At 30.1% G+C, this 21,887-nt stretch overlaps 1 protein-coding gene across 4 annotated transcripts in view; it reads right to left on the bottom strand.

Moving 5' to 3' along the window:
- Positions 1-13,566: 13,566 nt before the first annotated feature.
- The window catches only part of LOC113552379 (growth/differentiation factor 8-like), a 36,715-nt gene continuing 28,394 nt past the window's right edge, over positions 13,567-21,887 (bottom strand). For 3 of the 4 annotated variants that reach the window (XM_026955252.1, XM_026955253.1, XM_026955251.1), the window contains exons 3-5: positions 19,490-19,695; positions 19,034-19,225; positions 13,567-14,110 (exon numbers count right to left, since the gene is read on the bottom strand). In XM_026955252.1, the coding sequence (XP_026811053.1) occupies positions 13,715-14,110; positions 19,034-19,225; positions 19,490-19,695 (794 nt within the window). In that variant the 3' untranslated portion in view covers positions 13,567-13,714. Of the gene's footprint in view, positions 14,111-16,043; positions 17,672-19,033; positions 19,226-19,489; positions 19,696-21,887 lie in introns of those variants that run through there. The other variant, XM_026955254.1, reaches the window with a different exon arrangement.

The following is a 21,887-nucleotide window of genomic DNA, read 5'->3' on the forward strand; positions in this document are numbered from 1 at the left end:
GGTTCTCAAAAAATATCTTAAATAATTTATCAATTTTTTTAGTGGAAATCGAAATATAACCTTTGACGGAAAACGGTCATAATGATAACGGGTGAAAGTCATTTTAGAGGAAAACAGAAACCCCCGCTACAACTACCCGGTGTGTAAAATGTGAACTACACGCGAACCCCCTAGTTTTAAAGGACCTCCTGTCTTTTAAATGTTGTACTTTTTAACTTACTTTAAGGTACATATTGTCAATTTACTGTGTTTTTATTAATCAGAGAAAGAAATATCCTAAACCATAATAATTAATAATAGTTGTTGACTGAAGATGACAGCTGAGATTTTCTAAGAAATAAAAGTACACAAATGATAAAATTGTATATTCATACTTATGAAGTTATGAATTTTTAAATAAATAATTAATTTCAGTACTGTATATTATGATGTTAATATAGTTAATAAGTTAATTTATAAACTATAACGACTTGGTGGCAGTTGGTTGAAGACTATCTGTTATATTCTTAAACACGGGCCTTCAACCATATAGTGAATGTAAGTAATGTAACAACGATAAGGTATATCGTATATAATATAATATTTATTTTACGTTATGCAATCGTAATTGACAAATTAAACATTTCAATCATTCAATAGATAAAATAAAATAATAAAACATTAATATATCATGTTACATAGACATTTTTTGACAACCAAGTAAATTGATTGCGTATTCAAATAACTGTATAAAATATGATTAGGATCTGTATGAGAAATGTTAGCACTCGTGAATAAATAATTGTTAAGATGTGGTATTAAATTTAAAACTTATATTTTGGTAAATTTATCTAATTCACACAATATATATACAATATACTACAGTTGTTTCTGTAGGGTGCCATAGCGATACACAGGTACCCATTCAAGGTATAGCTGGTATATGTACTGTAAGTAGATAATAAATGTGACTCCTGTAGGTACATTATATTAATATAATCAACAGCAGGTGGTTTGTGTCTTCGATATTAATACCTATTAGTTATTGGTAGTAATTTGTATATTTTCAAATATTAAATTTATTTTCTCAACTATAAAAATTAAACTACGCAACGCTTTGATTATCTATCATAAATCTTTTGATAAACATGACTCCTATATGTACCAGGTACATTATAATATTATAATCAACATCAGGTGGTTTGTGTCATCTTTGTTAATACTCATTGTTATTAATTTATGTATTTTTGAGTATTAAATTGATTTTGTTAACTAAAAAACTTAAACTATAATACTCTTTGATTATCTTTTATTTATTTGTAGTAGGTAGTTAATATATTCATTTCAATATAAATTTTTAGATATTTTGATTACCAATAAAAATATCTAATGTTTCATATTACAGATTTAATTAATCAGTGATCGGCAATCGTATATGTTTTTAAATTGTAAAATCAGATAAAAAATAAATAATATGTAATCCATGTAAAAATTAGTTAAGTAGGTACATATATAAAATTGCAAACAGATAGTTTGTATAGAAAAATCCAACGTAGTTTTTACTGTTTTTAGATTCAAAAGAAATTATATAGTTTCTTATGAAAAATAATTCATAAAGACTAAGTGCCTCAGTTTACGAGCTCGCTCAAGATAGTCGAAAACAAAACTAGTACCTACTTGTTAATACATTGATTGCTCTCCTTTTATTGTACTGTTCACTGTGCATTTCTTCAATGCTTTGTTTGGGAAGTCTTTTTCCCAGAACAGTTGGCTACTTGATCAAAAAATGAGATAAGTCTCTTCTAATCTCTGCGTCTTCGAGCCGGCGACGATGTACATTAAAACCATCACCTAACATCTAAGTCCATTCGCGGCCACATGATCATCCAACTTAGAACGTTTGTTTAATTCAAATAATTTGAATTTCACAAAAATAAAAATAGATTTAAAAAGTACCGGACAAGAAAAAGCGGAAACGTTTTACAATACCAACGCCAACGTTTGATACGTTTGCAAGGTTGAAATCTGTAAGCACTTAGTACGGTATGTAAACTAACCGTGGTATAATTCATAAATAATCATACTCCCCGATAAGTCCATATAGTAACCATGACAGCGATCATGATAGAAATAACCAGGTATGAACCAACTCAACCGCTACCACGGTATTGGTTATTTGTACTGAACTGACAAAACGCTAGATTATGGCGCTTACAATGTTTGCCAATGTTTATCGATATAGAATTAACTCAAAATGTATTAGGAAACACAGCTTTACCTGTAACCAACCTACATCTGCAGCAGTATCGATAAAACTCATACGGCTGATAATAATATGCCTACTGTACAAATTATACAAAATAAAAATTAGAAGATACATTATTAAACTACATCTACATACCAATATATATTTTTTTCAGATTTAATTTAAATTTTAAATACATTTAAAAAATTATCGTAGCAAATATATTTTATTTTTATCTCAGATAATAAATATAGATTATACGACTATAACAGTATAATCATATGTCAAAATTCAATGATTAAATTTCAATAATTTATCAAAGTTCCTTAAATGGGATGTTTCTTTAATCTGTAGACCATGTTTTTTTTTACAGCACGCATCAGTTGTTTCTCAACATAATTTAATACATTTAAAAAAAAAAAATTTTAAACTTTCAATAATATAACATTTAAGTAAAATAAAAAGGATTTTTAATATTTTTAACTATTATAGATATAATTTAGAGTTTAGACTTAAACATCTATTTTATTTGCCTTGTACCCGTATAGTATTTTTCATGTTACACGCATTTGGTTTAATTTTTGTTTATTTTTCCAAATATTTCAATACTATTTTAGATTCTGAACGGAGTGATGAATGTATTGATTCTACAATGATGTGTGTTTTTTTATTTTTGTGTCTGTGATCACGTTTTGGAGTAGTAATAATGCTTTGATTTTTGACTTCAGCCCCTCTTTGAAAAGGAAAATTCATTTAGTTGATACTTTGGAGGATCAAAAGTAAAAAATTTCCAGTAGTTTTCAAAAGCGTCAGGAAAAACCCTAAAAAAGGTTAATCTAACAGAAAAACGGAAATTTTTATACATAACCACTTTTCGACAAAATCGATTTTTTGATCTTGCTATTACTCAAAAACGAATCATTGTAAATACTTGCAATTTTCACTTAAAACTTTTGTGATTTATATCTAAGGTTAAAAAACTCAATACAAGGTTATCCATTAGTTTTCCTTCAAGTAAGTGTAAAAAAAAATTCCAGCGTCAATATAGAAAAAATTTTACGAACGTATGAAATTTTTTAATTTTTTACGAAATCGCGTAAAATAACAATATATTATAATTTAAATATAGGTAATAATATAATATATCCTACTAATTATCATTGACTGACAAATTATCTCCGTTCAGAATCGTTTTTCGTATACAATGTTACCTGTCATTGCATTCAAATTTAACACATCCATTATAGTGACCAGTGACCTACTCTCCATCTCAATACAGCAGAGCTACTTGCCCACCTTTTTAATTTTACCACTGTAAACATTTATATAAAAATAAATTAGAATTTCAATCGTAGAATTATAATTATTACTAAAAATTTTAATTTATGTTTTGGACTATGAGCGGTGCAATACTGTAATTGTTATGAATATTGATTTAACAATAAAGTATGTTTTAAAAAAAATATTAATTTTTTTGTTACCTCCTTAGAAACAATAAAAAGCTTCAATCATAAACTTTGAGAAACTGTAGTTGTTGGTAGAAATTTTGTTCTTGTTATTGCTTCTGTTTTATTTTTTGATTGACTCCCCGCAGAGGAAAAGTCAAAACATCGTAAAGATAAAATGAACAGACAGGGCGATGCCGGAAAATGGCAAATGGTGGCGGACCTGATTGTTCAACTCAGGCTGGTGACCGAGGACACCGACGCCCTGCGAACGGCCGCACAAGTGGCGAAGATGTCCACTAACCAAATCCTCCAGGACCCAGTGAGAGCAGCCATAATCTACTACCGAAGATGGGAGGATAAGACGGCTGACATCCAGCGGACGTTGAGTCAATCAGCAACCGGTCTATTGTGGCCACCCCCGTCGAGCGAGCCGACAAGGGTACCCGGAACGTCACGGGAAGCCCCCACGCCGGAGGTGAGGTTGAAAACAGAGGCGCAGCGAGCGCGGAACAAGCGTAAGTTTCAGCTACTGAAAGAAAAGAGGAAGGCTAAGGGGTTTGCCATCAAGCACGGCTTACGAAGCACCCGAAGCCAGCGACTTCGGATCTGGAAGCCGCCAGCGGACCTCCGTCTCAACCAACATCACCGGTGATGGCGATGGAGGTTGACCAACCTGCGCTCAAGAGAGTAAAACTCGAGCCTGATCTGTCGCTGGATGTGCTATCGAAGATGATAGTCGACAACCCGTTTTTCACTCCGGCCACGTCACCCAAGGGCATAACGGGGAAATAGGAACGCGAGCCTACCGCAAGCGGTGGTGCAAGCAGACCTACCCCTCGCAATGCCATGACACCGGTACAAGTACACCCTGTGTGGTGGTGGAGTATGACACGGTACGCAACGGTCGCCAGTAGAAAATACAAGCACCGCAGCAATTAGTCTACATTTTTTTTTAATTATTTTTTATATTTTTTTACATGAATATAATTACATTGTGTTGATATTTTAGTTAGAAAAACACTTAAAATCATGAACAATTTCAACAGTTATAAAAAAAATATTAAATAAGTAATAATTTAATATTCAATTATCAATAAATTCTGTTCATCGTTCAAGATTTTTTTTCTTAAAACTGTTAAATTATTTAATTATAAACATGTTTACTTATTAAAATTTTTAGTGTTTTTTCTTCAAATAAAATAGGTGGGTGATTAGAGTAATCCAAGGTGTTCGAAATCATTACCTTGGCCTTGTTAGTTACAAAAATATAATAGTCTTGATGAGTTATAGCTACTTCCTGTTTATCATAGGTAAGATTGAACATTATTAACTCACTTTAATATTATTACAGCCCAAAATTTTAAAATTAAAACGTTAATTTATGAGTTGTCTATTAATTTTATGTTAATATGTTATTAGAAATAAAATGTATAAATATATGTTAATATTTAATAATATTTTCTATCTTCGTAATATTTATTATGGTTATCAAGTAACAATTTTTATTATGATAATTAATATGCTTTTATAGGAATATATATACCACTAATCATTTAACTATTTAACACTATTATTTTTATTTAGCTATACATTTGTAATATTTAAATATTTAATACTTATTTTATTCGTAAGTATTTATAAAAAATGGTTTAATTCACAGTGACTAGTATCGTTTAAATGCACGCATCAATTAATACATCAGTAATTTACTAAAATTGAATTTACTTCATTGCGCTCATGTATAAGTTTTATATGCATTTCAATTGTAGGAAGAATAAATTGTTACATTTCACAGAATAAACTACGGAAACGTAAACATCACAATGTGATGCTTATCGGAAAAAGCACTTTGCGAAGTATATCTTGGAAACAAGCAGCATATAGTAAAAACAGGATGCACCTCCTGTACAAAAAAAAACAACAGTAATACAAAGCAAAGTCATTCATGCCATAGACACCAGGAACTAAAAATGTAGTTTCCGCGTATGGCTTGAAAATACAGGATATTATATAATATCTGCATCAACGTCTAAAAACATATAAACATACCTACGTATTAATTGTTGAATTAATATTCTGATATATATATATATATATGAGACCCGGTATTTTTTATAAGGAAATAAAAAAAATAAAAAATTATATGTATTATTCTACTCTAACCGCGTAACTAATATACACCTATATATTATACGTGTACCGGCGTACCAATTATTATTGTACTATGATATAAAATTTACATTGCGGTATATCTATTTGCACCTATAAATTATTTATTCGAATTTTATTACACATCTATATATCTCACATATCTATATATGTCTATATATTTCACATTTGATCTATGTAGGAAAAAAATTCCGGTCATTGTACCTAAACTTGCCTACTGTTTTTATTTTTTTTTTCTAAAAAGATTTACCGCCATACGTGTTATAAATCCCTCACGCGCTGTTTCCGGTATTATACGAAACATGGTCTTCTACTGAAAACTTGAAACTGTGAAAGGGGTTGGTGACCTCAATATAAAGCTCATATAATATATAAGTATATAATCGACCGTGGCTTGCAGTACAGTGTACAAAAAAAAATTTGAAAAGGCATTGAAAGTGTTTTTTTTTTGCACTAAATTGACGTAATGAATTTGAAGTTTATTATGATACTTACCTATATGATTATAGATAGATAGTTTTCTGTCTTACCTATATATTCATCTGCTTAGTCAGACAGACGCAAGTTTCACTATTTCTGATGTAATAAATTGAGATAAATTTGAATACGCACAATTGTGTAATAATATGTGTGTGTGTGTTTGTGTGTATAACGTGTATATTATAGTCTACACGCTACATGTCATATGTCATGTACGATATTTTATGCGTATAATTATAATAATATTATTATTATGATAGTACGGTCGGACATCCCAACAGGCGGGCACCTGATCAGTATCGGTGTACACAGTTTATTTTTGAACTCGAACCGCAGTACCGCACATATCCTCTACCAAAGAATAAACAGCGTGACGATCACGCGAACCGTATAATATTATAGTATGTAATAATAATGAGAATAAACATAAAATAATAGTAAAATAAAAGGTTATCTAAACGTGGAAATCGATGAATTATTGTTATGACAATAATATTACCAATGAACATTCTTCAACGAGCCTGCAGACGGGAAAAGAATCCCGCGTAAGCGTATCGTACGAAACATGTCCAGTTATTCTGGATAATATTTCAATATATACCTGCAGAGTACATATTTTCACGTGCGGGGTATTGTACTATACTGCGTAAGCGACATGACTTACGACGTCATAACGTGGTGAGATTTGTTAACTCTGTAATGCGGCATAGGCAGGTATTGAAATCCCTCAATTCTCAGTAATCAGTATGTTATTATTAGGGCTCGGAAGTTGTTGCATTTGCATGTTTTTTTTGAACTGTTATATTTATTGCTAAGTGGGCTAAAAATTCGTTTTAAGACACTACGAAAAACATATCAAAAGTTTATAATGCATATTTTTGCATATTTCTTAATTTTACAATTTTTTAAAGCATATTTTATGATTTATGAAAATTTACTATGAAAGTTTGTAAATAAAAAAATAAATATATTAATATTGAGAGATATTCTTGTATCGTATTTATTTTTATTTTAAATTATGATTGAAAATCAAAAATCAGAATTATTTTTATTGTTTTGCTTTTTCGTGTTTATAATATTTTATAAAATATTTTTTTAAATAGTATTATTTTAAGATACCAATATGTTAATAACTTTAAACTATAATAACTGTAACTGGTTTTTTATAATACATTTTTATTGAATTTTAATTTTTAATCCTAAAATCCTTAAGAAAAAGAAATTAAGGGCTTAATGTGCCCTTTAATTTATAAAATTGACAAAAAGCGCAAAACAAAATTCTTTATGACAATATAATATTACGACTTCTGACTGTATTCTTAGAGCTTACATTACAACAGCACATGACGAATCTTTATAATTTAATTTAGATACTGCGGAAACAATAGGTATTATTATTTACAGATTTAAAAAAACTCAAAATTAAAAAAAAAATTAAAACAATCGTGTAATTCCTCTTTGATTTGAAATGGACCTTTGTAGTAGTTAAACATTTGACATTTGTCTATTCTATTTAAAACCTATGATACTATTGCCATATGGCCAAATGTATGTAAAATACATGGGATAATAAGAGTGAAAAGAAGAATTTATTTACGTTGTGTCTCTCGCCTGTGGTGTATTATGGTTCTAATTTATGCGAACCAGAATGTTGGCGCCTCCGTGGTTTGATTTACGATGGAATTGTATTTAAGGCAACCCGATCTCATTTTGAGTCGTGGGCGAACCACTTTTGAGGTGTATACGTACTAAAGGATAGCCGCATATATATGCCGCAATCGTTTAAATCATTTATATTTTTTCCTTTTATTATTATTATTTTTCTTTTTTTTAAAATTGCCAGACACTCGAGGCCGTTATTTTTTTTTAAATGTTCAAAATTACGCGAACCTTGAATAAATCTGAATATAGAAACCTAGTATATACGAATGCAATGTTGATTCTTAATGTATATGTATAATCATAAATCCAAATAAATTGTTGTTATCTATGTAAGCACTAGATACAGACAGTATAACCCCACGCATATAAATATCGATTAATTTGTTTAAAAAAAAATAATGAACAAGTACAAAAATATTTTAATGTTGTCCCTATTTTATTTTAGTTTACAGTAAACTAGTAAACAGAGATTTGATATACATGTTTATTAGTACCAGTTATGGCATATATTTTAATATTATATAGTTAACATCTCTTGGAATAATCTTATACAATTATTAAAATAATATTTAAGATGCTATGTAATAAATAAACTTTATTAATTTAATTTGATCTCTAGTCTTATACTAGGCAACAAGTTATTAAATATATGTAGGTACATTTTATGTTTGTCGTTTAGTTATGTATGATAGGTTTGTATTTAGTTCTTAAATCTTATTATGCATATATATCCTATCAGAATTTAAATTTTTGAATTATTTACAGATTAATTATGACTTTAAAGACAACTAATAAGGAGTGTAAACTTTTAATTTCAATTTGCCTTTAAGACATAATATTTTCTTGATATTAAAATCAAACTAATTAAACTTAATTTATCTCCACCAGTCAAAATTTAAATTCTATATAAGGTTTGACTTCAAACTATCAATTATTAAGCAACTTTTCCCATTAACAACACATTTAAACTGTAATAATTACGATAAATACTAAAACATAGGTACTATAGGGCGAGCGTATATATGAAATAAGTAAAAGCAAAATCATCGTGATAATTTAAATATGGTATTCGATAGTAATAAAAGAACATGATTAAATTATTTATCAATGGCCAATAAAAAATAGAATACTTAGTGAACGTTATCTATTATATTATGATATAGTGTTATAGCTTGAAAATATTGTTACATTAAAATATAATTACAATTTATAAAATACCAAACATTGTTAGTAGCTACTATCAATAATTTTAAAATTTAAATTTCCATACACATTATTTTATTTAGGTAGGTACTTACTTTTTCTTCATAAGCATGAAGTTCAAAAATGCTATGAAGTGCCGAACTCAACAATTTTCAGAGTCGTGAAATTTGTATTCAATAACCAGTTATTACTCCCCTAAATCACCTCTCTCGTCCTTAAAACGACTATACATTGACAATTTACATTGAGTTGTAAAACAAACCAAAAACCTCTAAGGTTGCCAGCTTTAAAACTACCTATTCACTACGACACTCCATATGAAAACATAAACATTCAAATATTAATTGTGATTTTTAAGTGCATCACCATTAATAAATTCATCAAGATTATAAAAGGATGACTGATCAAAGCTTTATGAAAAATTGATTATTATTATGATAGTGAAATTAATTGGTGAAATATTTTCAAGCATACACTATACACGCAGTTGTCATCGAGGGGACTTATTTTGAAATGCATAAAATATAATATCGTTATTTTTGAAATTAATATTTTCACTTCATTATAAACTTATAATCTCATAAAATAATTATACTATAACCAAACTTCAATCATATTTTAATAATATTAATAATAAGTATAATTACACATAATATATTATGATAAACAAAATTGTATTAGTTTGACAGATTTTTGAAATAATTTTTTTTTTTAATTTTATTGTTTATAAATCTTTTGTTACAAATCAATAAGTATAATTTAAACAGTAGTTGATACCATACAACTTTATATGAAATATTTATGTATTGAATTAGAAATTTAGATAAATCTGCATTTATGTCAATTCGAAATTGAAAGACAGTTTCTAAACTCTCGCACAATCTCACCAATTTCGTTTTTACACAGCATCTTTACAAAAAATGTGTGTTGATATCTAAATTATAACGTTACAATGTTTGTATATTATTATCCAAAATTGTACAACATCCCAATAAGCCGAGCTATTATTTAAAAATATTTTTATTATACAATTTTATGACACATTTTAATGTACATTATAAAAATAAATAATTTATAAACAGTTTAAGTAAAAATATACTTGTTTTGTAAGTAATTAGTCATATTTTTGGATATTTAGAAAATTTAATAAAAGAATAAGTTGTACATCATTTAATACATCTGGTGTTTTTATAAAGCTGAATAAAAAGTGTTGCAGACTACTTAGCAAAAATGATTAAAATAATTTAAAAATAAGATAAATTATCAACAAAAAATAAAACCTACAAACTACAAGTGTTGTAGATCTTGAAAAAATTGTAACACTATTAAAAAAAATGCTAACGATATGTACTACTTATCATTATTTTATTTATAATAATAGTTATTTGAATCATTTTTGTACTCAATCTATAGTAAATTATCACTTGACCAATACATATTTTTTTAATAAAACCATAGATGTAAATTTTAAAATAACAATTATTATTATATTTTAAATAAGTAAACCTATAATATACTATAGTTAGTATCTACTTCAAGTCTTTAAATTTATATTTAAATTTATAGCCAATGGAAATAAAAAAAATGTTGGTCATTAAAGTGTATATAATATTATGTTTAATACAGTATTCAAATACAAGGAGTTTACTATAGGTGACATAAATACACGCAAGGATATTAAGTTGAGAGAAAAATACTTGAAGACTTACGATTAACGACACAATAAAATAATATGTCGTTTTAAATGTTCTGGAAATACATTTCAAGCTTTAACCAACCTAGCATATTAATAAATTATACAATACATAACTATTGCATTTTTCAAATATTTAATTTTTTATGTATTAAAAAATTCGTTACTAAAAATATGTATTATGTTTTATTTTATTTTAATGACTACATACACGGATTATATTTTTTTTTTTACATATAAAAAAATAATAAAATTGTTTTATAATATTAGTGTTACAAGTATTTTTTCAACTCACGCATGTATACCTCTTACGTTTATTAAAGAATATTTTAGTTGATTTTTTTTTCATTATTATTATTATTTGCTTGACAACTAAAGAAATTTATGTATGAAAACAACAAAATGTAAAAAATTAAATATAAATAAATTCCATTGTATAAAGTAGAATCAACATTTAAAACTATTTTTTCATTCCAATTTACTTAAATCGTAAAAGACTGAAAAATATAGCCATGTAATTTGGAATTTAATTTCGATAATTTATTTCCTTATTGTTTAATTTCGGTATTGTTATTTACAATGTCGCAATGTATTTTAATTAGTTGCAGACTTGCAGTTGATACAATCTTGCAGTGTTTTATTTTACGACATAAATCAATTGCATACACAATTAACTACAATAGTTGTACAAAACCACAAAACAATAAATTATGTATGTGTTTTAAATTTAATTATTATGGCTATAATTTTATAGTAACGTACATTTAGTAACAATTAAAGATGCTCGTCCTGATATTTTATTAAAATATTGATCATAACATAAAACAATTCGATATTAATACTAAATTTAAATATTATTCATACAATATTGTCAATTATAATTTGATAAATTATTTTAAGTTGGTAGTACCTTATATACTTAAAAGTAATAATTAATTAAATAATAATAAAAATAATAAATGAATTTAAAATTCAAATAAACACCTTTCTCGGTAAATTATTACATGATATAAGTATATTAATTACAGCTACATTTCTTATATTAGTTTTTCATTATATTATCATAATATAATATATTTTATAAGTAATTATTATTATTTATTCACAAATTTAATACGTAATTGTTTAATTCATAATAAATAAATGAATATAATGATATGATTTAGAAATAATAATATAATTGCTTACATAAATAATATATTGATTTAATATAATATTTGAAAAAAAAATTATCGGTGTTTGGCATAAATGTTATTTTCTAATCAAAAAGGAACTTAAATAAATATATATTTAAAATGTGACAAATATGACTGAATAATACCAGTAAAAAATTATTTAAATCAATTAAATATTTTATAATGATCAATTCTACTATTAATGTTTAATGTTTCATAAATTATAAGTTATAACTATTTTATATACCTAGTATAACCGTTAATAGATGATCTATTTTATTATAGTTTGTCCATACCACTTTTATCGAAATAACTATGTTTAAAAACAGCTAACTACATAAAACCCATTTGAAAAGAAAACGTATATAGATAAAACGTAAATACTCGATGCATAACAAAATTAATAGGTAGGTGAGAACCCAAAGAAAAAAAAGATAATAATTGCAGATAGGTACATTATAGTAACTTAAATTATGTACACGTTACAATAACAATACAGTGGTTTTTTTTTTCATTTTAAAATAAAAGCAGATTATATAACAGGGGAAAATGTCTTCAAGTAATAATAATAATAATAATAATAATAATAATAATAATAATGAATGTAACCTATACGAAAACGAGGTAGTGCATGAAATTAATTATTATTCATTACAATAGATGTGAATATGTTATATATATTTTTTTAAACGTGGTCAAGTATCTATGCCTTAAATACTGAGAGAATCGCGTGTTTGTAGAGAAAATAAGAATACAAAAACGAGGCACTGCGTGAAAGGAATTCGTTTTTAAAAGAAAAACTGCTATGTAGGTATTACACATAATTGCCGTTCGGCATATTGTTTTCGCTCGTATATTATAGGTAGGTGCATGTAGAGACAAAGAGTTAATAATTGACTAGAGCAGTGTTCCTGATGCAGATTTTCGTCGATTTAAAAATGACGTTCATAAACAGAGAAGTCGTCCACGTATTTATTATGTTATCATAGCATTCATGGAAGTATTAATACTTGCGTAGATAATGTCTATATGTGAAATATAATGTATAATGTCATATTCAATCCAATGTTTAAGTATCACGGACGAATGGAAGACTGATTCTCGGTATTATTTCCCCGTGTCGCAAATCACGCAAGTTTACTATTTAAAATGTAATGCACAGAACGATTAAAATAGTGGATTGTTTCACAGAGACGTGGAAGATTTCGAGATAACTAATAGTATTCTATTACCTACATAATAATATAAGAACCCAGATCGTAGTACGAAAATGTACAAGACGCAGACCATTTTCACCGTACGCAGAACAGCGTCTATATAACATAACGATATAACGAGTTGTAAATTATAAAAAATATTCCGTACATTCCTGCAGTGCACGCAGGTACGTTTGATTAGAGAGTAGAATTTTAAAACGAAGAATAAACAAACAAACGAACAAAATACAAGATATAAACGCTTATAATATATATATATATATATATATATATATATATATATATATATATATATATATATATATGTATGTATATATATTATATATAGGTATATGACAATATTAACGGTGACGAAATAATACATAATAATATTTTAGTAACATAATATTATCATAGTTTTGACGACGTGGTCGCCAAGGCCGCGGCGACGACGGTGATGTTCTCTAACTGCACCCGCACCTATCCACCACCATGCCGGGCAACAGTCCATAGATGATGTTGAAGTCCTGGTCGAAGTACAACATGGATATGGCGGACAGCTTGCGGGGAGCGCAGCACGGACCGGTGCCCGGGTACGCACCCGACTTGTTGGTGAGCTGTGCGAGATGGGTGTGTGGGTACTTTTGTAGGAACACCATCGGACACTCACCGGAACAGTAGTTGGCCTCGTATTTCTTGGGCGCAATGATCCAGTCCCAGCCGAAGTCCTCGAAGTCGACCGTCAAAGGGTACCGGCAGCATAGCTGCTCTTTCGAGTTTTCGTCGCAGTCCTTGCCCAGCACGTTGCGCTTAGCTCGAGACCGCCGGCTGTCTTCCGTGTGCACCTCCAGATACGGAATCTACGCAAAAACCCACACGGATCAGTAACGACGTCGACGGCGGGGAGGAATTTGGTGGGCAGTGGGTGGGCCTGGGTTTTGGATTTCGTTGATCGTAGTCACCACGACGGCTGTCGGGCAGTTTTGTTTTTCACATATCCGAACATGACGGATAGTAGGTGGTAAACACGATAACGACCTACCTGGCTACCTAAATAGTATACTGTGTGATTCTATTAACAAAAAAAACTGTAATAAGCCATCTTAAATTACTTATATACTATATAGGTACACCCTCAATATTGCACCAGACTGCAGTATAATATATTAACCCGACCGCGATAATGCGGTGCAGCTATAATGGCACGTTATAAGTGCATCATAATACACAATACATTGGCAATAGACTGCCTACTGCAATTATATTATTACCGTAGGTTTTATAATAATACATTGAATTATAATACATGGTTGCGTTTAGAGCTATACTTGTATATTATTATTCGTACGTATATTTTCACGAGATAATCGAATTACCGGCTACGAGACGACCACCGAGTAGCTCGTATGAATTAAAATAATAATAATAATGACGATGATGACGATGATGATAAATTACGGATGGTTATTACTTATTATATTATTATAGTCTCGCGGCGGCGACCGAGAGGGAGGGCGCCTCCTGGAACGTTCTAGCGGCGGTACACATGTAGTATAAATGTATAATATTATGGGTATACTAGCGATTTCGATTTATTTTTTTCCTCACTCGTAATAATAATAATAAAAAAAAAAAAAAATAAAATGAAAATGAAAAAAATACGCATCGGTTAGTTTTTGCATTGTACTGTCGACGCCGCAACGACGTGTAATATAATATAAAGTGTACAACACAATAAAGTAGGTACGACGTCCGACGTATAGACCGGTCGAGGATACTTTCGGTTTGTTCGGTCGCGTCGGATTATTATCGTTGAGAGTTATCGCACGATTTTTACGGACCGTGCATGATAGCATATACAGTAAATGCCTCTGGTCCGGTCACCGCATAAACGCCGCCGCATCGTATATATATATATACGATTATTATATATAATATTTTTTTTCTATCGGTTTATATATATATATATATAAAAATAATAATAATAATATAAAAAAAATCGTATTATCGTTACGTTACGTTACGTTATTATATACCTATTATATTATATTATGTAGGTATACCTATACAACCGATTGGGTTCACGTCCTGACAGTGCCGAACGGTTTTACGTAAGTTATTAATATCGTTAAGAGGATGTCAGCGCACCGTACAATGTTTTCTCTCTCTCTGACCCACGCGCAACATGGCAAATTTTCGTTCAGCAGAACCAATCTTGTATTAGGTTGGGTTTAATATTAAAGTGAATTCACCTGTTATTGGACTTAAAAATTAAAGCATTGTCTGTGTTTGTAGATTTTTTTTTATGATATTTCGATTTTATGCGATATATCAGCATTTTAAAGAAACGTAATATTTCCCATACCCATGACTTGCATAAAAATTGAAATACTATGCGTATAAAAACTAATGTATAAACATAAAAAAAAATTTTAACTTTAAATTTAAAATATATGTTAATAAATTTACCATGTTTCGTATGGGTGAGAGACAGAAAACAAAAAAAAAAAAACGCTGACATTCTTCTAATATAAAAATAGTTATTATACGTTGTAATTGCTGAGTATATTCGGTACGGATGTTGTAAATTACCGCTGTCTATCAGTATCAATATAAACGGATTTATTGATAAATCAAATACTTAAAAAATTATTTATTTTAATAATAATAAGTAGGTATGCTATATTATAATATGGTAAACATTAGTATTCTATCGTCAGATAAAAGAAATTATCGTTTAATATTTAGTTTATTCAATTCCAGTCATAACATTTATAATTTGCTTTAGAAACTATTTCTAATTTTATAATAAAAATACATTTATACAGTTTTTATGTATATTATATAAAACCTACTAATCGGATGTCTTATCTATCGTTTTTAAATTTTACACTTTAATCTATAAATTCTATAAAATATTATACAGTTTTTGATTTGATATTTTTCGACAATAAAATTCAGGCGTTTTGCATATGCAAGCCATTACACGCGGAAATCGTATACTATGTACTTAGCTGTATTGTCCGATTTTATAAGATGATTAGTTGGATTCTTCATCTACATATTATATTATTATTATATAAATAGTTCACAAATATAATTTATAAATAATAACAATATAATAGTAACTATGATACATTTTATTATATAGTAAATTATGGAATAATTGAGTTGTCTTATTATTAATGATTATAACTAAAAAAAAAAAAATATTAGTTTACACGCGTCATTCGATGACACATGCGCGAAGACAACAGCGGAGAAGACGGTGGCGTGAAAAGAAAAGACTCCGTTCAAAAAAAAAAAAGTAAAATAATAAAACAAACAAAAAAAAAGTGTATTTACAAAGAAACGCGTTGCGAATAAATAGTACAAAATATTTGTTATTTTTATTATGTTGTTACAACATGAATATAGAATTCACGAAAAACGCACAATACATTGTATTATAGGCATATAATAATGTCGAACAATTTTAACGTCAGATCGGTATTTATACGTTATGTTTTTCACTTATATCTCGCTTTTTAGCGAATGAAAAAATTAACATCACGATATCATTTATCTAATACAAACAACCTATCATCGTGTGGAGTAAAAATAATACGACATATCAGTGTGTGGGTGTGTGGGTGTGTGTGTGTGTGTGTGTGTACAAGGCACAAGCACGTATCAAGGCGGGGTCATTAGAGTCACCCCTCGAAATTATTCAAGTATCTTCCAACGGTTATTCGAGAATCCTCGATGACAAAAATTATAAATTAAATATGTAATACATTTAAATATATTATATACACATAGTGGTCAAACGCTATGCGACGTATTAAGTAACACGAAATTACGAAATATTACATTTTATATTTAGGTAGTGAGAATAAAAATTTAAGTTTAAGACCCTCCCCCCAAAACAATCCTGGCTACGTGCTTGTTTGCTTGCGTGTGTGTGTGTGTGTGTGTGTGTGTGTGTGTGTGTGTGTGTGTGTGTGTGTGCGCGCGACGTTGGTGACGGAAGGTGAGCGAATGGACGATGCCGCCGACTAGCTACAGCCACACCTGTCCACCACCATGCCGGGCAGCATGCCGTAGATGATGTTGAAGTCGGGGTCGTAGTACAACATGGATATGGCGGACATCTTGCGGGGCGCGCAGCACGGTCCCGTGCCGAACTTGGTCATCTGCACCAAGTGCGTGTGCGGGTACTTCGGGAACAGCATCGGGTCGCACGCGCCGGAACAGTAGTTGGCCACGTACCGCTTGGGGGCGATGATCCAGTGCCAGCCAAACTCCTCGAAGTCGACCGTCAGCGGAAACCGGCAGCAACGGGTCTCCGTGGACGTCTCATTGCACGTCAGCCCAGACGCCGCGTTCCGCCTGGCCCGGGACCGTCGGTCCTCCCGAGTGTGCACCTCCAAGTACGGGATCTAACAATATTACGGACCAATCGGATTAGAGTTGACGACGACGAGTGCCCTTTTTTTTTTTTGGGGGGATGTATGGTGTGGGTGTGTGGGTGTGTGGGTGTGTGTGTCGGATTGTGCATGACAAGCGGTGAAAGTATCTATGTATAAGGTTATAGGGTGTTGCAGGTGATGGTGGTGGAGGTGGTGGTGATGGTGTGTTATAACAGCGGCGACCGACGGCGCATCAAAAGAAACCGTGAGCGACACGGTGGCGCACAATCGACGGACCGAGGGGTGTATGGAGGTGGAGCGGCGGGAATGTGACGGTTGAACGAACGATAATGATTTTGTAATTTTCGAGAGAAAAAAAACCGTAAACGATGGGTCGAGAGAGAGAGAGAGAGAGAAAGATTCTGACGTGTGTTACACTTCGACTAATATATAATCCTCCACGTTCGATTAACACACTCGTTTTATATATATATATATATATATATATATTTATATTTATTTATAACTATAATTATTACACATAATATTATATATAGTATACTATTAAATATTAATATTAAAATACGTGTTTACTATTATTATGTTATTAGGATACCCTTCTAGACGAGCATTTTCGATTTTCAATTTTTTTCTCTTTCTTTAATCCACCGACAGACGGTCTCACGTATATATATATATATATATATATATATATATAAATGTATTATGCGTATGCGTGGTTATTATTTTGCACTGCCATCATGCCCAAGGCGAGTACGATGACGTGCGTATAATGTTACGTTATTTTTTCGCGATTCGTATTTCGTATAATAAATATTATGTCTATGTAAAAGCCAGTCGACATTATTAAACCATCGGGTGGGTTATGCGCGCCGTAAGGTGTATTATAATATATTATGTATAGTTGAGTGCAAAGTGTATCGAATTATTGCTCGGTTAACAATTTTCTAATGCGCGTTGCTCAATAAATCGTCGGCAATGTTACAATAACGTCCAAGTTCACCGGTTTTATGATTGGTTGAATGTTAAACGAGAAAAAAAATTCCGCCGTTTTCTTTCCATAAAAACGCATCCCCTCTTGCCTATCTACGATAGTACAACGTTATGTATAACGAACCGCTGCACGTAGATCTCATTATATATTATTATAATACCATACTGCCTGAGTTATAATTTCGTTATATTATGCGGTTATTATTAATTAATTCATTACTATTCTTTTTATATCGTCGTGTGTTGGTATATATTATACAATAATAATTATACATTATAAACATATCATATCATACATTTAAAACGTTACATAATAGGACGTATTCCATCAGATACACAATTATGGCTGGTGAGTATAATTTATTAATTATAACGTACCTCGGTCATGTCTTCTCTTTTCCTGGCGTCCGTTACGTAAGGCGGCTTGAGGTGCGAGGTGTTCTGTCTCAAGTAATACGAGTGCACCACTAGCGTCAAGTTCTTGGGCCCGTCTGTGCTCTTGAACCAGTCGGACATGCGCCTCTGTATGTCAATGGGCACCCAGCCCGGTTCGGTGGTGTTGATAATGTGCTACAAACACGCGAAAAATAACGAGTTAAAACAAAATAAAAACCACTTAGCAATTATATGAGTATACTCATATTTGCGACAATAAGTCATAATTATCATGTTGATATTACTGTAGTTGTGCCGATCATGATGCTGTTTATTACCCAGTTCATCGATTATAATATTATAATATTATAGTATGTGGCGATAGTCAGCGAGAATCGATTGCCACCAACTCTTAAATCAACTGGGTTAGATCTATCGCATTGGGCGACTTATTATTACCTTTATGCTGGACACGTACGACTGGTGGAAAGTGATTGGATTGATTCTGTACACATCTAACATGACCACCGGATCGTCGATGACCACGTCCAGACGTTTCTTGTACAGCCACAGGATCGCTTCGGTGATCCGTTGCTGGCCCGTCTGCTCGGAGAACGTAAAGTAGATCGGATAGTGGCCCCGTAGTTTTTGGTGCAGCGTGGGATCTGTGTACCATACAAAAACCGACCCCCGACAAAAGGGTGACGGTTGGTATTTATTATTATTATTATTATTATTATATTATCATTACCATTATATCATTAATCGTGTTTATTATATTACTATGAGTGTTCTGTTGTTGTTGTTGTTTTTATTATTATTATTATTATTATTATTATTATTGTTACGATCGAAACGCCATCATTATAACCGCGTTAGGCAGCCTTCAAGGGACGAGCATATCATCAACCCCGAACCCAGCGGCAATTTCCCACGCACGCCACCGCACCATCACGTGCACCGGCAGTTTATATACAACTGCTAGCGCCCCTAAAATATTTCTTCGAACTTTTACTCAAATATTTTCTGATCCCGTCAAGGTGCGATTAAGAAAAGAAAAAAAAAACCCCAATATATTGTATAATAAAAAAAAAACACGTAATTCGCCTAATCATCGTCTATAATAATACATATATAATAAAATAAAATATATTATATAAAAAAATCGTATATATATATTTACATTATGTATCTCTCTCTCTCTCTCTCTCTCTCTCTTATAATATATGTAATCTGTTTAACCTTAATTTTGTAATGGTATAATGTGGACGGTGGGTGAGACGACAATCGATAACCATCTAATGTATACATTGTAATATAAATAACATACACAAACAAAAATTAAGGCGTTTTTTTCTTAATAAAACACTATAGAATAATGAAATCTATAAAAACCAAATTGGCCTAATTTAAAAAAAAAGTTATCTACATGATTCATTTTTAGAAGTACTAAAATCGTTGTATAAAACGGAAGTTTTGAGGAGACCTTACTTAAACTATAGTCAAAAACAATATAATCACGGAATTTTTGTCATTGGATAAACGACGATAATCTTCACGTATACGAATCATTGTTACATAAGTGTAATTTCAATTTTCAACTAAGAAGAGTAATCTAATTTACAAAAAATTATAAACCAAAAAAACCCTGTGGGTGAATTTTATCACTTATATACTTCCGAACTATCAATACTTGTCCAACTTGATTAATACAATCTTGAATTACATTAAGTTTAATGATTATTTAATTATTATTAATTACTACATGAAAATGAGTTTTTCTATGACCAAAAGATGAATGTTTATAAAAAAGGTTATACTATATTGAATTCGTAAAAATGTATTTTATAATAAAACAAAAATTATTTTCATAGGAATTCATAAACATTATTTAAGATTTTTAACTGAAGATTATTCAGAAGGGCTAATTGTAATATTGGAATCTATATTCCTTCCTCCAATTGCATCTATACCTACATTAACAATGTTTTTAAATTGTGTTGTTATATATAACATAATAAATACTTATTGTATGTAATGATTATGTATAGACTACAAAGTGTACATTATTTTTCTTTTAAATAAAAAAAAAAGTAACAAAATAAAATAAAACTTTTATGTTACAATTTTATTGATTTGTGCATTTTTGGAATGAACACACATATCTAGAAAAGAGAGATTTATTTATGGAATCAATCAGTCTGGTTTAAATATGGGTACTTATATGAAAGGGTGACCTTAATGGAGGTTGACCCAATGGAAGTTTTAAATCTAGATAACAATATTTATTTTATTATATACAATCACATCTATTTATTCTTTATATATATATACATACATAGAATCATTTATATATGATTCTATAAATAGTTGTGTACGACCAACGTCCAACATACTAAAACAGTGAATGGGTTAAGTCCTCAACAGTTTTGGTTAATTAAAAAAGCCATCTCGTGTTGTCCTCCCATTGATCCTTACTCACATTAAATATTACACCAAATAGATAATTTCCAGTAAAACATGGGGAGGGGGTATTATTGTTTGAAAATTAGAGTTTATATTACTACGAGACACTTCTTGAGTAGTACAAACAAATTCTAGAATTTGAAAATATTATTGTGTTTGGGGTGTATTGTAGTAAAAATTGTATTTATGATGGTAAAAATACCGAAAATTAAGATTCGAATATACGAGCTTTATAACTTCTCAAGAATCTGCCGTCACCGTTACATCCTTTCATCTTTCCTGAATAGTTTCCTTTCAATATTCTACTATTAACGTTCTTAAGTCGCGACTTACCCCATCAGACTATCGCTCTCTAGGTATACTTTCATTAAAAAAAAATAAAGAAATGGGG

Source organism: Rhopalosiphum maidis, chromosome 2, assembly GCF_003676215.2.
Source record: "Rhopalosiphum maidis isolate BTI-1 chromosome 2, ASM367621v3, whole genome shotgun sequence".
Classification (NCBI taxonomy): Eukaryota; Metazoa; Arthropoda; class Insecta; order Hemiptera; family Aphididae; genus Rhopalosiphum; species Rhopalosiphum maidis.